Source organism: Chrysemys picta, chromosome 1, assembly GCF_011386835.1.
Source record: "Chrysemys picta bellii isolate R12L10 chromosome 1, ASM1138683v2, whole genome shotgun sequence".
In the NCBI taxonomy this organism is placed as follows: domain Eukaryota; kingdom Metazoa; phylum Chordata; order Testudines; family Emydidae; genus Chrysemys; species Chrysemys picta.
The window spans coordinates 12,818,069-12,832,020 of NC_088791.1; the positions used below are offsets into that span (position 1 = coordinate 12,818,069).

Below are 13,952 nucleotides of genomic sequence, written 5' to 3' on the forward strand. Positions count from 1 at the left end.
AATCCCTTTATTTTATCAATATACATACAGTCAGCTTTGCTGTGGGTGGCTTGAGGTAAAGGGATTTTCTCTCTCTTTGGTTTTTAAGAGCTTTCCTTGTTTTATAAATGATGCAGCTCACACGCAAAGGGGCTCTTGATGACAAAACTGAGAGAGACCCAGGAGTATCACTGGGGTTTGAAGGATTTCTTGCCTCACTACTCACCAGCCTGGTAGAGGGACCCTTATGCATCACCAGCTTCCCTGCACCCCAAAATGACCTTCCCCGTCCAGCTTCCCCTGCCTGGCCCTCACATCCCTCTTCTCCAGATGATTCCCCTTCCCCAAGCTGCCCCTCCCCCTTCCCCAGAATGATCCTCCTCCTCCCAACCAGCCCCCCTCCCTGCAACCTGGCCCCCTCTCTTCCCCAGGATGACCCCTCCTCCCAACCAGCCCCCCTCCCTGCAACCTGGCCCTCCCCAAAATGATCCTCCTCCTCCCCCCAACCAGCCTCTCTCCCTTCAACCTGGCCCTCTCCCTTCCCCAGAATGACCCTCTCCTCCCAACTGGCCCCCCTCCCTGCAACCTGGCCCTCCCCCTTCCCCAGAATGGCCCCCCTCTCCCCAACTAGCCTCCTACCCTAACCTGGCCCTCTCCCTTCCCCAGAATGGCCCCCCATCCCCCCCAACCAACCTCCCTCCCTGCAACCTGGCCCCCTCTCTTCCCCAGAATGACCCCCTCCTCCCAACCAGCCCCCCTCCCCGCAACCTGGCCCTCCCCTTCCCCAGAATGGTCCCCCCAACCCACCCTGCAACTTGCCCCTCCCCCAGAATGGTCCCCCGTCCTCCCTGCAATCTAGCCCTCCCCCTTGCCCAGAATGACCCACCCGGCCCCTCCCCACACTCCAGAACAGCCTCCTCCCGCAGCTGCAGCCTGGCCGGGGAGGGGCAGGGCGTGTCCACACTGGAGCCCGCCGCCCATTGAGCACCGTCCCTGCCGACCCCTCCCCGGGGAAGCTACATCCGCCCCCGGGCAGGGGCCGCTCGCTCCCCCACAGGACGCAAGAGCAGCGGCGGCGCTCGGCGCTGCACTGAGCCGGCCGGGATGCCTCTCCCTGCCTCCCCGCAGCCCGCTCCGGGCCCCGCCCGGCCCGTCGCCGTGACCGACACCGGGCTCCTGGGGACCCCCGTGAAAATCCCGCCGCACGGCTGCAATAGCGGGGCGCTGCTGGGCAGGCTCGGGGTGCTCGTCCAAGCCCTGCTGGCCGCGGCGGCTTTCAGCACCCTGATGTGTGAGTACCCGCTCGTCCCCCAAACCTCTCCCTGGGGCCAAACCTGCTCCGCCTGGGGTGGGGAAAAGAAGCCAACGCCTTGAGCGATTAGTCGCCCGGACTTCGCTTACAGCTGGGCTGGGCGCAATGCGAGTGCTTTGTTTGGTGCCATTTCCGCACATACGGTGATGGCTGGTTTTAAAACTTTTTTTTATTTTTATACATTTAATTTTTTTTTACACTTTGCAGGAACTTGTGGGAGGGCATCAGACAGGTAAAGGCACAGGGAGGCAGAACAATTTGTATAGTGGGGGTGCTGAGAGCCATTGAAGCAAACTGTGAACCAGTGGTTCTCAAACTTTTGTACTGGTGACCCCTTTCACATACCAAACCTCTGAGTGTGATTCCCCCTTATACATTTAAAAACACTTTTTTATATATTTAACACCATTATAAATGCTGGAGGCAAGCAGGGTTTGGGGTGGAGGCTGACCGCTTGTGACCCCCCCATGTAATAACCTCACGACCCCCTGAGGGGTCCTGACCCCCAGTTTGAGAACCCCTGCTGTAAACCTTGGATATAATGGAAACCACACCCTTAGTTCCAGCACCTATGGGCACCGGAGTCCTTATGAAGCCACAGTATAAACACAGATCCCTTTGTGTTAAAGACAAAAGACCCCCCTCCCTGTTTAACATTAAAGGGTTGTATGTGGCACAAGCTGAACGTCTAAGCCTGGCAGCAGATTCCAAAAGTTAAAACTTTAACCTTAAAAGACAAGGTGTCAGTGTCCCAGGTCAAAATACACAATTGGAATCAGGGCCTGCTCTAGCTTTTTTGCCGCCCCAAGCAAAAACAAAACAAAAAAACCCCGCCGAGTGGCAAAGCAGGAAAAAAAACAAAACAACCCCGCGGGGCAGCTGGAGCCGGGTGCAGGGGGACTCCCTGCACTGCAGACATGCCCCGGCTATCGGGGGGCTGGGGGGAACAGGAAGAGAGAGTGAAGGGGGGGTGGCTAGGGCTTCAGCGGGGCGCTCTCTACGCAGCCCCGACAGCCGCACGGCCTGTCGGGAGGGCTCCGCGCTGCTCCGGTCGGCGGGGAGGGAAGGACACGGGCTGCCCTTCCGGGCTTACTACAGACCTGGCATCGGCTGGGGCAGACAGAGTGCGCAGCCCGCTCCCAGCAGGGCACTCCCCTCCTCCGTGCCGCTGCCCCCTGCAGGGTGGCCGGATCAGCGAACACACACACACACACACAAAAAAGCGGCTGCGCTCCCCTAGGATTGGGCGGAATGCCGCCCCGTAGAATCTGTCGCCCCAAGCATGAGCTTGCTTGGCTGGTGCCTGGAGCTAGCCCTGATTGGAATATCCTTAAATCAAACTCTAATAAGTCTCTAGCAGCATTTTTCTTGCTTTGCCGCTCTGTGAATTTTGAGGATCAGCGAGGGAAATATTTTTGTCGGTTTGTGTGTGTTCAGTGAAATCAGCATTTACTGGGAAAAAACTCAAATCCTTCCAAGCCTGCTTTCAATTAAGTGTCTTAAAACTTTAGCAAAGGTCACGTATTAACATGTTTTTTGTTGTGTGATCTATCCCCGCCACTCTCTCACCATGTTTTTGATGTAGGAAGAATGTGTTGTGTCCATCCCCTGTGTTCTCATGTCTTGTGTTTATATTTAAAAACTACTTTAAATGTCTCGCCTGGTGACCTTTAATTTTTTGGGAAGGCTGTTCCATGTTGTGAGGCTGTGAGACACCAGGTGTACCTAGCTGAGAATGGGCATGCTTTTGAAAGGGAGGCTGTAAACTTTGTGTTAGTGCATATTTAGGTTTCCTTCCATGGGTTGTGGCCTGCGAATATCTCAGATCGCTGACGCAGTGGGAGCAAAGGTAAAAATCCAATCCGTTTATACTGCCTCTTGCATTTCTGGTTGGACAATGAGACTCACTTTCTCATCAGAGTATGTTTTAGTCCAAGAGCCTCTATTGGGCTAGAAGGCTGCAATTTTGGGGTTGCCAACACTGAAAGAGAAAAGGTGTCTTTAAAAGATGTTTCCATTTGACCTTTTGCAAAGATGCATCTATATTGTTTCTATATATTGGGATGGGAGCAGGGGTTAATAACATTTAATTTAAGGTCAAATCCCGACACACACTCCAAAGATCAGTAATTGTTTATTATACAGCGTGGTCTCTGGTGTGCTGAAAACATATTTTAACTAAAGGAAATGATTAAATGCATTAGATTACACCCCTATTATTCCTAATGGCTGTTAGCACACCTAAAACTTGAGTGTTCAAAGGAGTGGACAATCTATAGTAGATCTTGGAGTGTCAGGGTGGTGGCGGTGGAGTAGGTGTAAGTTACTTCTGTTTTCTAATGCAGTGGTCTCCAAAGTGGGGTGTGCAAGAGGATCCATGGGGGTACGCGGCAGGGGGAGTCCAAGCGGCTTTTTTTTTTTTTGCTTCGGCAGTTCCCCGAGTGGCTTTTTTTTTTCCTTTGGCAAAAATGGTAGAGCTGGCGCGGCAGGGGGTGCGTGCTCAAAATTTTTTTACTGATAGGGGTGCGCAATCAAAAAAGTTTGGAGACCACTGTTCTAATGGTCTTGGCTTGGAGTTAGCAGTGCTGTTGGGAATGCTGATAAGCTGTGTGCCTTCCAAATAAAAATAGCTTTAGAACATGTTATGGGAAGTACAAAAAGACTGTGAAAGGCTAGGTTTTGGCTGTCTTCATCAGGATGTATAGACCAGAGACCTTTGTGTGGCTTTGCAGGGTATAATCACTTACTACTGATATGGTGGTGTCTTGCATCCGCTTTGCACAGGGGTAAATCATTACATATATTGCATGATAATGGAGAGTGGCCCCAGTAGAATTTATATTTATTTGTAATGGGAGCTGTCTCCAAAAATCAGGCATTGAAGCCAGAGTATAAACACAGATCTCTTTGAGTTAAAGACCAAAAAACCCTCCTTCCCTGCTTAACATTAAAGGGGTCTATGTGGCACAAGCTGAGAATAACTGAAAGTCTAAGCCATGGCTAACCCTGCACAATAAGTTTGGCTTGTGAGCTTGAACATGGAATTTCCTATCTTGCTTGCACCAGTTTTTTCTCAGCATTACATTTTTTTAAACAACTCCAAACACAAACTCCTAATATATACATTGCTGAGCAGGCTAGACTAGATCCTGGGTAAATACATATTAAGGGACCTGACACTTGTTCTCAAGATTATTGCCACAGATCCTAATTGGATTGTAATTAAACACAAAGTCATAGATCTAATCTATTAAAATTGGCTGTGCTACAGTGGACAATTAGTCATTTATAAAACTCTAATGATGAGGAAAAGGTAATTCATTGTTAGTTTTATCTTCTCACTAGTATAAACCAACATAACAGAGTGGACTGGCAGCAAATACAACGTTGCTTAATTGGAATTGTATGTTTTCCACGTATTGCTCTAATACCAAAGATGACTTAAGCTGCAAAATCACTGGAGATTTAAAACCCTAAAACAGAGTTTACCAAATACAAGTCAATTCAAATGAAGAGAGGTGGAAATTATTGCTAACAATGGAGGAACAAGAGCCTGGTATTTGTGGAGGCTGGGGAGAGAATTCATTGGATGGTGTATATCATTGAACTTTAAAAAGTGAGCTAGTTTTAATTTGAGGCTCGTGACCAATGCAACTGATCGATTACTGTTAAAGTGCTAATGAGTAAGAGTGAGGCCAGGGGGCTGGTCTGGATAAGGCCACTGGAGTAGGAGTCAGGCTGCCTAGGCCAATAACTTGCTGATCTTGAGTAAGTCACTGCACCTTTCTGCGCTTCTGATTCCCCTCTGTCTTACCTATTTATATTGTAATCTCTTTGTCATAGGGGCCATTAGTTAAAATGTTACACAGAGCCTAGCACAGCAAAGCCCTGAACTTGGCTATGGCTTCTAAGAGCCATAGGTGCCAACTTTTCCCAGCGCCCGGCCCCGACTCTGCCTCTGCCCCGCCCCCATTCCAACCCCTTCCCCAAATCCCCGCCCCCGCCTCTTCTTGGAGTGCCCCACGTTCCCCCTTCTCTCCCCTCCCTCCCAGCGCTTGCTGCAGCGAAACATTTTGCGGTGGCAAGTGCTGGGAGGAGAAGCGGGGACACGGCGCACTCAGGGGAGGAGGCAGAGCGGAGGTGGCCTGGGGTGGGGTGGGGAACTGCTCTGCACCCATCAATTTTTCCCCGGAGCACCCCTGGAGTCCATGCCTATGCAAAGAGCTATTGTAATATGAAACGGCAGGTGGAGGAGGGAGAAGAGCGGGGAAAAGCTTGTATCTGAAACTTCTCTGAAATCTCAGAAGCAAACTTCTCCCATCAAATGCATCCAGACTTGCCAACTCTAGTTGGAGAGAGGCTTTCTGAGCACATCTGACTCTGGGAAGCCATTGAATAAAAGATATGTTTACATTAACTATACAGACTAGTTGGAGGGTTGGGGGGAGACGGAACTAAAGGTATGTATCTGGAAGTGGGCAGTGTAGGTTTTAGAGGTATGCTGGGATCAGTGCAGTAAATAGAAGACTAACTTGCAGTCTGTAGTGCTTGTCATCCAAATATCTCAAAATACATCTGAGCCTATGGATAGAGCAGGGAGTCTTCTGGGTTCTTCTCATGACTTTGCCACAGACTTCCTTGGATAAGTCGCTTAACCGTTCAGTGCCTCAGTTTCCTTATCTGTAAGATAGCTGGGTGAATACTTCCTTGGGGTAACATGGGACTCCATGAATGGTTATAAAGCACTACTTCTTTAGATAAGTGAAATATTATTAACCAAACTTACTATGTCCTCATGAGATAGGTATGCATTGCCATTGTGATTTAGGGGTGGGTAAACTGAGGCACGGGACCGTTAAATGGCTTGCCCAACGTTGCACAACCAGTCAAGAATCGAACCTAGACATCTTAAATATGTTGTTGATGCAACAGTAGTGGAGATGAAGTAAGATCTGGAGAACCTCTGAAATTCCTTACCTGGGTTACTAAAATAATTGGATTATTCAAGCTGGAAAATCTCTCTTTACTGTCTGTATTTTACTGAGTTTGGACAATGAAAATAGACTAACACAGTTCACCGGATTAGTCTGTTTTTGCCCAATTTAACTGAGGCTAACACGTGGTGCGGTATCTGGCTTCTAAACTGTGCAGGGAGATGCTTTAAGTCTGTTACAATTAAAGCTTTAACTGAAACACTTTAATGGTTGTGTTTTATAAACGCTTTTCACAAATCCTGCACTTTAGATCAACTGTTATGTCCCTCTGGCCCGCTAGCAGCAAAGAACAAATAGTGTGAAATTTCTTTGAACTTGCCAATTTGCTAATGGCAACAACATGGGAAGGGTTCCCAGTGATGAGGGGTGAGTCATTTTGTGTAAATAAAGAAGCATATGGATAAACTAGAAGCAGTGAACCGAAACAGAGCATGTCTATCCAAATGGAACACTCTACATCTACTCTGGTCGGGGAAGAGGCTGAACTGTTAGCTTCAAGGATTGTTTGCAACAATCTGTAATTGCAACAGGGCATTTGGCTGCGTTGTCAGGAGGGTAGAATACAAGTAAAGAACAAGGATGGCGTATTGGGCGCGAGTGGGTCAGAATACCTTTCTGCTCATCTTTCATACAAAAGTTAATTACCTTGCTGGAGATGCAGCAAACTAGCAATATATTTTGAAAGTTCTGAAAACAGCACCAAGCAGGAGCATTTACACTCCTAGAGCGGTGGTCTTCAAGGTGCCTTTGAGAAGAAGTTTTCATAACAAAGGTGGCTTTAGATAAAGTGGAGCAAGATTAAACAAGAGGACTCCAGAGGGGAGGAGTAGTGTTGTCTGAAATGAAGTGTTAATTGTAAACTCATTTGGTTCTGTTCAGGTTCATACCACCTCCTTCACCCTGCTGGTATCTAAAGTTACAGCACAAGCTGAAATAGGCACCACCATCTCTAGGAGACAGCTTCTGCTACGGCATGCCAAAGAAACACAGCCTCTATGAAAACAATCGGCTGTTGGTCCTGGTTGTTAAGACAAGCAGGATCCATCTCTTACAGGACCAGGAGAGAACATGCCAGGTTGGCTTGAGCTAGGAAATAAATTTCCCAGGCCAAGACCATTTCCACCCACCATCAGAAGGGACTGGCAATTTGTCCCACAATGCCCTGAGAAAGCTAACCTAGAGCGGCACAGTGAGTTGTGGTGCTAAGAAGCATAGATTATGCACCCAGAAATCTTTGTGTCAGGACTGGACACGTTCCAGTGCTCTCCTGTAACCCCAGCTAAATTGGGAAATATCCTTGCAGTAACTGCAGGGTTTGAAAAAAATGATGTTTCTAAACTGTGCAGGGGCTATGGATTGGGAGAGGAATAGCTCAGTGGTTTGAGCATTGGCCTGCTAAACCCAGGGTTGTGAATTCAATCCTTGAGGGGGCCACTTAGGGATCTGGGGCAAAATCAGTACTTGGTCCTGCTAGTGAAGGCAGGGGGCTGGACTTGATGACCTTTCAGGGTCCCTTACACCTATCTCATAGAACTGGATCTCCATATATACATATACCCACCTAATGCCTGCCATTCAGAGGAGTGAGTAGATTTACAGGAAAGGATATTACGGGTGTATGTAATCACCCAGTGTGAACCAATGTGGCAGATTCATGAACACCTATGTGGGATGCACTGGCAGAGTGTATGATGCCAGGGTGTTCAGGTCAGGTCTGTTCCAGAATGGGAAGCGGATATGATGTTCCCTAATGACAATTAAGGAGTACCCGTGCCCACTGTTACCTTCAGCCAACCCAGCCTATGTGCTGCTGCCCTGGGTAAAGAAGGCTTGTCCTGATTTCTACCAGCGTATCAGGAGGCAGCACAACTACATGGAGCAGGTTCAAAATGGGGTGGAACATGCATCTAACTGACAACTAAAGGCACGATGGCGCTGCTTTATGGACTCCCTTGGACGATAGCATGTATAATGCCATAGACATGACTGGGCCAGGTTGAGTGCCTCACAGCACATGTGAGGTTTTGGGGCAGTGGGTCGAAGAGGCAGAGTGCTTGGGGTCTGCTTGCAAAATCCATCTACGTCCCCTCAATGCTGGTGCATAGTCCATTACAGCAAAAGTGATGAGGATACCTTATGCGCCCACAAGCTTGAGCTGCCTGGGGAATACATGGAGCGTGATTAATGGGGATGACTGGGGCTGATGCCACACCTTGGAGTGTGTGTGTGAAATGTAGCCTGCTATAACTTTTGTATGAAATAAGTAGTGGACTTGTCACTTTGTGTGGGTTACTTATTGTCCCTCCCGATCTCAGTATGTGACCAAATAGGTTTGGGTAGTACAGCTGCCATTACTAAGTTGAGAAGGTGTGCAAAACCAGCAGCAGTAGTAGGAGCAAAGCTCCTTTAGTCCTATAAATGTTCTTGGTAGAAATGGGCCAGAGCGGCAAAGTACTAGAGTTCAGCTCTGGATCCAAAAAGACCAGGGCTAGTTCTGGTCCAGAGTTCTGGTCCAGACCCCATCTCTAACTTGGCAAGAGATCTGTTTGAAATAGTGCTTCATCCTTTTTCTGGTCATTTCAGGTACACTTTAAACTGGGCACATAAGAATGTCCACCACAATAACTCAAACATATTTCCTTTCAATTCATTGGTTTCTTAATGAGCATTTGTGCCCGTCGCTGGGCAAGGCCCTGCCCTTGTGAAGGGTCGTCATGGCACACAGAACAGTAGCTAATTGAGTAATCCCGTCTGAAGTAGTTTTAAACATTTGTCTGTGTCCTTGTGAAAGATCGTCGGCTGAATGGTGACAGCACTTCTTGGTTATTTCAGCTGCAGATGCCAAATGTGAATCAAAGGGTCAGTCCTGGGGCAGCTACTATGGAGAAAGGGTGCAAAATTTTTTCCATGAGGAAATGTTTCAGCTTAAGGCTTGTCTACACTTAAAAATTGACTGGGATAGCTATTGTAGTATCTCTGTGTAGATGCTCTTATTTAGGGTTGGCAAATTTAATTTTTTTTATAACTTTGAATAACATTGATGTTTATGTTTAAGCATGTTTTTAATTTTTCTTTTTCACAGTTGAGAAATTATGGGTTAAGATTTTTTTTCTTCAATTTTTATCAATTTAAATGTTCACAGTGTGGGAAGTTATGGGCGAGTCAGTCAATAGGGTGTGTGTGTGGGGGGGGGGGGTCAGAAAATAATTATTTCATGACAGAAGATGTTTAGATTCAATAAGTTAAACCTCAATACCCATTAAAACACAAATTGCCAACCATCACATGTCAAAAAGTACAAAGTGAGTATCTTTAAATCAAACTCTAAGAAGTTCTCAAGCAGCAGTTTGTTCGCTTTGCCTATCTGGAAACTTAAATTATTATCAATAGAGATATTTTCTGGGTACAGTGAAATTGATTTTTACTGACTTTTACCAATAAAATTTAATCCATCCAAGCCTACTCCTTATTCCGGAAAGAGAGCATACACATAGAGAGCTATTGCAGAATAGATACTGTGCTTTAAATTCACACTTTACCTTATTCCGGATTAACTCCAAGCGCAGAGAAGCCCTAAACCTGGGGCTGCTGGAAGCATTTCTGTGCATCGTGGTGAACACTGGCTTTTTCTGTCCTCTTCTAAGAAAATTTAAAGTTCAGCAGAATGGCCATCAGCCAGCCTCTTTCCTCCCTCCTCCCCCCCCCCCGCCCCGAAAAAATCACTTTTATTCAAGCTGTCCCTAGCAATTCATCCAACTGACTCTCTGTCATGGATGTCCCAGGTGACCCCCCAGGTTATCTACCTCCTTGTAACTGAGTTTTCCCACGGATAAGTTACCTCAGACAATATCTTTTGTTCTTTGGGTTTTTGAATGGAAGTTGCAATACAAAAATACAAGCTTAAATCTTGGAGAGGAGAAAATACTTGCATAGCCAAGGAGTGCCTGCTTTAGAATGAGCCATATTTGAAACCTGTTCCAAGAGGCGGCCCCTTCCCTTAACTGATGACATGTAGGGTACAGCTTGGCTTTTGAATATGGCTTTGTCCTGTCTGATAGGGACTTCCCATGGTCCCTTTCAGAACATCATTGCTATATTTTGAAGATACTTACCAGCTAGTATAGACAAGACCTTAAGTACTGGGTGAGGAGGCAGTGAGAAATGGGGATTGTGATGATCCTAGGCAGATTTGAGGTATGCTGATTTATTAGGGTTTCTCTTTTGAGTCGACACTGAGTCGACAGCATGCCCTTGTTGCCAAGAAGGCTAACGGCATTTTGGGCTGTACAAGTAGGGGCACTGCCAGCAGATCGAGGGATGTGATAATTCCCCTCTATTTGACATTGGTGAGACCTCATCTGGAGTACTGTGTCCAGTTTTGGGCCCCACACTACAAGAAGGATGTGGAAAAATTGGAAAGAGTCCAGCGGAGGGCAACAAAAATGATTAGGGGGCTGGAGCACATGACTTATGAGGAGAGGCTGAGGGAACTGGGATTGTTTAGTCTGCAGAAGAGAAGAGTGAAGGGGGATTTGATAGCTGCTTTCAACTACCTGAAAGGGGTTCCAAAGAGGATGGATCTAGACTGTTCTCAGTGGTAGCAGATGACAGAACAAGGAATAATGGTCTCAAGTTGCAGCGGGGGAGGTTTAGGTTGGATATTAGTAAAAACGTTTTCACTAGGAGGATGGTGAAGCACTGGAATGGGTTACCTAGGGAGGTGGTGGAATCTCCTTCCTTAGAAGTTTTTAAGGTCAGGCTTGACAAAGCCCTGGCTGGGATGATTTAGTTGGGGATTGGTCCTGCTTTGAGCAGGGGGTTGGACTAGATGACCTCCTGAGATCCCTTCCCACCCTGATATTCTATGATTCTGGGGGCAGGGGGTTCTGTAATTCTGTCCATGTATTGCTTGTGTCACTTGTGTTCTTACAGGGAGCTCTACTTCTCCCTTCTGCAAGTTCCCTCCCAGGAGCTATCCTGCGGGACCTAGGTTCCCCAGGGCTGGGTTCTTCCAGTCCCAGAATCAGACACACACATAGCATCTGAGAGGACCAGGTTAATCAGCACTCCCAAGCTGACCTCTTATATGTCCCTGGATTCAGTAGGCTGGGTCAAACCGCACCTCCAAGCTGTCACCCTGATATGTCCTGGGCACCGCACCGGAATAGAGCACACCTGAGCAGGCTGGGTCAAGCAGCACTTTCAATCTGCCACCCTCATATGCCCCAGGTTCGGCACGTCCCTATCCCCACTTTTACATTACAATTGTTCTAGTAGTAACCCACTTGATGAGTAAACCCCACCGGATTTTTGGGGTTTGCAGGGATCTTTAGCTTAGGTACGAGGAGTGCTGCTGCAGAACGAATGGGGAAGCCCCCCCCAAAAAAAACATCCACAAGGGGCGGGCGGAGGGAGAAGAGAGAAGCAACCAGCTTAACCATGAAAATTATTTATTGCCAGGTAATAACCATACAAGAGTAACCAAACAAACAAAACAGTTATAATATTAAATCTAACTTAAGTTTGATGATAAAAGTCAGGTTTACAAAACTATAACTGATCACACAAGTCAGGGTCAGAAGGCTATACCGAGAGAGAGAGAGAGCTGGGGTCTCACCACTCTGTGAAGCTTGAATCGATCGGGGGTCCCAGGTGATGGTGGTAGCTGAGGGTCCGGAGTGCTGGAGACAGGCATAGCCCCCAACACGATCAGTCAGGACAAGATGAAGTCCCAATGGAACTGATGCAGACTTTGGATCCAGGCATCAGAGCACTTACTTGAGCATAGGTAGGGGTTTTTGTAAGGAAAGAACAATGGTTCAAGGGAGAACACTAGATTTGTTGGTGTAAACAAGGGAGAATACCGAAGTTGTTTTGTTCAGGCTAGACAATAGGAACTGATCATTCTTGGCTATGGGTGGTTCCTTCCAGGGAGCTCACAATGCAATTAGGCAACCTCAGTATTTTGGATACCAATAAAGGATAGAATTGGTCTGATAACTGCTGAACTGGGTGTATGCAGGCATGGGTTTATTAACATCTGGAGCAGAGATCCTCCATCTTGCAGTGTTTTCCTGGTCCCAGAGTTCAGTGCAGTTCTTTCTTGGAATCTCTGTTCTCCATTCTGTATGCTAATGGAGATGCATCCCTGTCCCATCTTTGATGCAAATGAGGGCAGGGGAGTTTCCTTAACCCTGTCACCTTTGTCCAGGGGTTTAGGTGTGTCTTCCACTGCCTTTTCATTGCTTTTTGTAAGTAAGGGAGGGATAGCTCAGTGGTTTGAGCATTGGCCTGCTAAACCCACAATTGTGAGTTCAGTCCTTGAGGGGGCCATTTAGGGATCTGGGGCAAAAAATCTGTCAGGACAGTACTTGGTCCTACTGTGAAGGCAGGGGACTGGACTCAATGACCTTTCAAGGTCCTTTCCAGTTCTATGAGACAGGTATTTATCCATATAATAATAAAAATTTCTTCTGATCAGCTTTGGTTCAAGCAGAGGCTGGGGAGGGGTGAGCAGAAGGTCTTTTGTGAGTCATGCAGGCTGGGTGCTGGTTCCCCAAGAACACAGAGCTGATAGGTAACACTGCCTAATAAGTTTGCCCAACCCTTCCCATTCGAAGACCCTGTTTTTGGTTGCTCATACCTTTGCCAAACTCTAACCACATGTGCTAAAACATTCAATACTGGGTGTATGCCTCAGGGTGTGTGTGTGTGTGTGTGTGTGTGTGTGTAAGTAAAACTTAAGCCAATACAGCTCATCCATTTCTAAGAACTAAGGTAGGCCTGTTTATCCCAGGGTAAAAAATTCTGGTGACCTTTACTTTGAATAGCGCTAGCACCCCCATACTTTGAAGCAGAGACTTGAAATTTTAATGCCAAGAAGGTGCCATTTGCCGTCCCTGTGAATTCCGGTAGGGTTGCTACCCGTCCGGTTTTCGCCCAGACAGTCTGAATTCTGGCTTGTGTTTCCAGGTGTCATTTGACAAGCCCTGATGTCAGGTTTTTTTGATCGGGGGAGGGGAAGAGACAGAGCAGGGGGCGGAGCCTGGGTGAAGAGGTGGGACAGGGGGCGTAGCCTCAGGGCTCTGGTTACCAGCCATTAGAAAGGTGGCAACCGTATGTAAAAACCTGCCCAAATGTTGGCAAGTTTTATAAGCCTTTGAAAAACTGCAGTTTGCACACTGTCAGTAGAGACTTCAATTTTAGCAGCTAAAATCTCCAAAGATTCCAGCGTCTTGCAGCTCCTAGGGTTGAGTGGACTGTGCATCTGTTATCCCCACAGAGTAACTGAACATGCTTCCGTTAACCCAGCACTACAAGGATGAAGGCAGATACTATCCCTGTACTGGTTGCCGTGGCAAGGGTGGGTCCAGGCACAATAACTGAGCAAAGAGTATCTCCTGTGCTCTGTGACCCCTGCCCCTTCTCCCCCGTCCACTGGTGTCCAGGCAGAGTGGAGGAGGAAGCTGCCTGACTCAAATGCATTTGAGACAACAGTTGGACAAGGGGGAAGGAAAGGAGTTAATTGGGATGAGGAGTGGGGGTGAGACTGGGACAGGCTGGGACTGGGAGCTGGTGAGAGATCAGGATGTGTCTGGGAACTATGCCAATGGAGAATCTGGTCCTCTTGCAGAAGAGATGGATGCAAAGTTGGTTTCCCAAGGTTG

General features: G+C 47.5%; 1 protein-coding gene across 2 annotated transcripts in view; it reads left to right on the forward strand.

Moving 5' to 3' along the window:
• The first annotated feature begins 898 nt into the window (after positions 1–898).
• Positions 899–13,952, forward strand: part of LOC101954000 (store-operated calcium entry regulator STIMATE-like) — a 76,637-nt gene continuing 63,583 nt past the window's right edge. The window contains exon 1 of one of the 2 annotated variants that reach the window (XM_024106343.3): positions 899–1,270. In XM_024106343.3, the coding sequence (XP_023962111.2) occupies positions 1,084–1,270 (187 nt within the window). In that variant the 5' untranslated portion in view covers positions 899–1,083. The remainder of the gene's footprint in view (positions 1,271–13,952) is intronic. The other variant, XM_005291923.3, reaches the window with a different exon arrangement.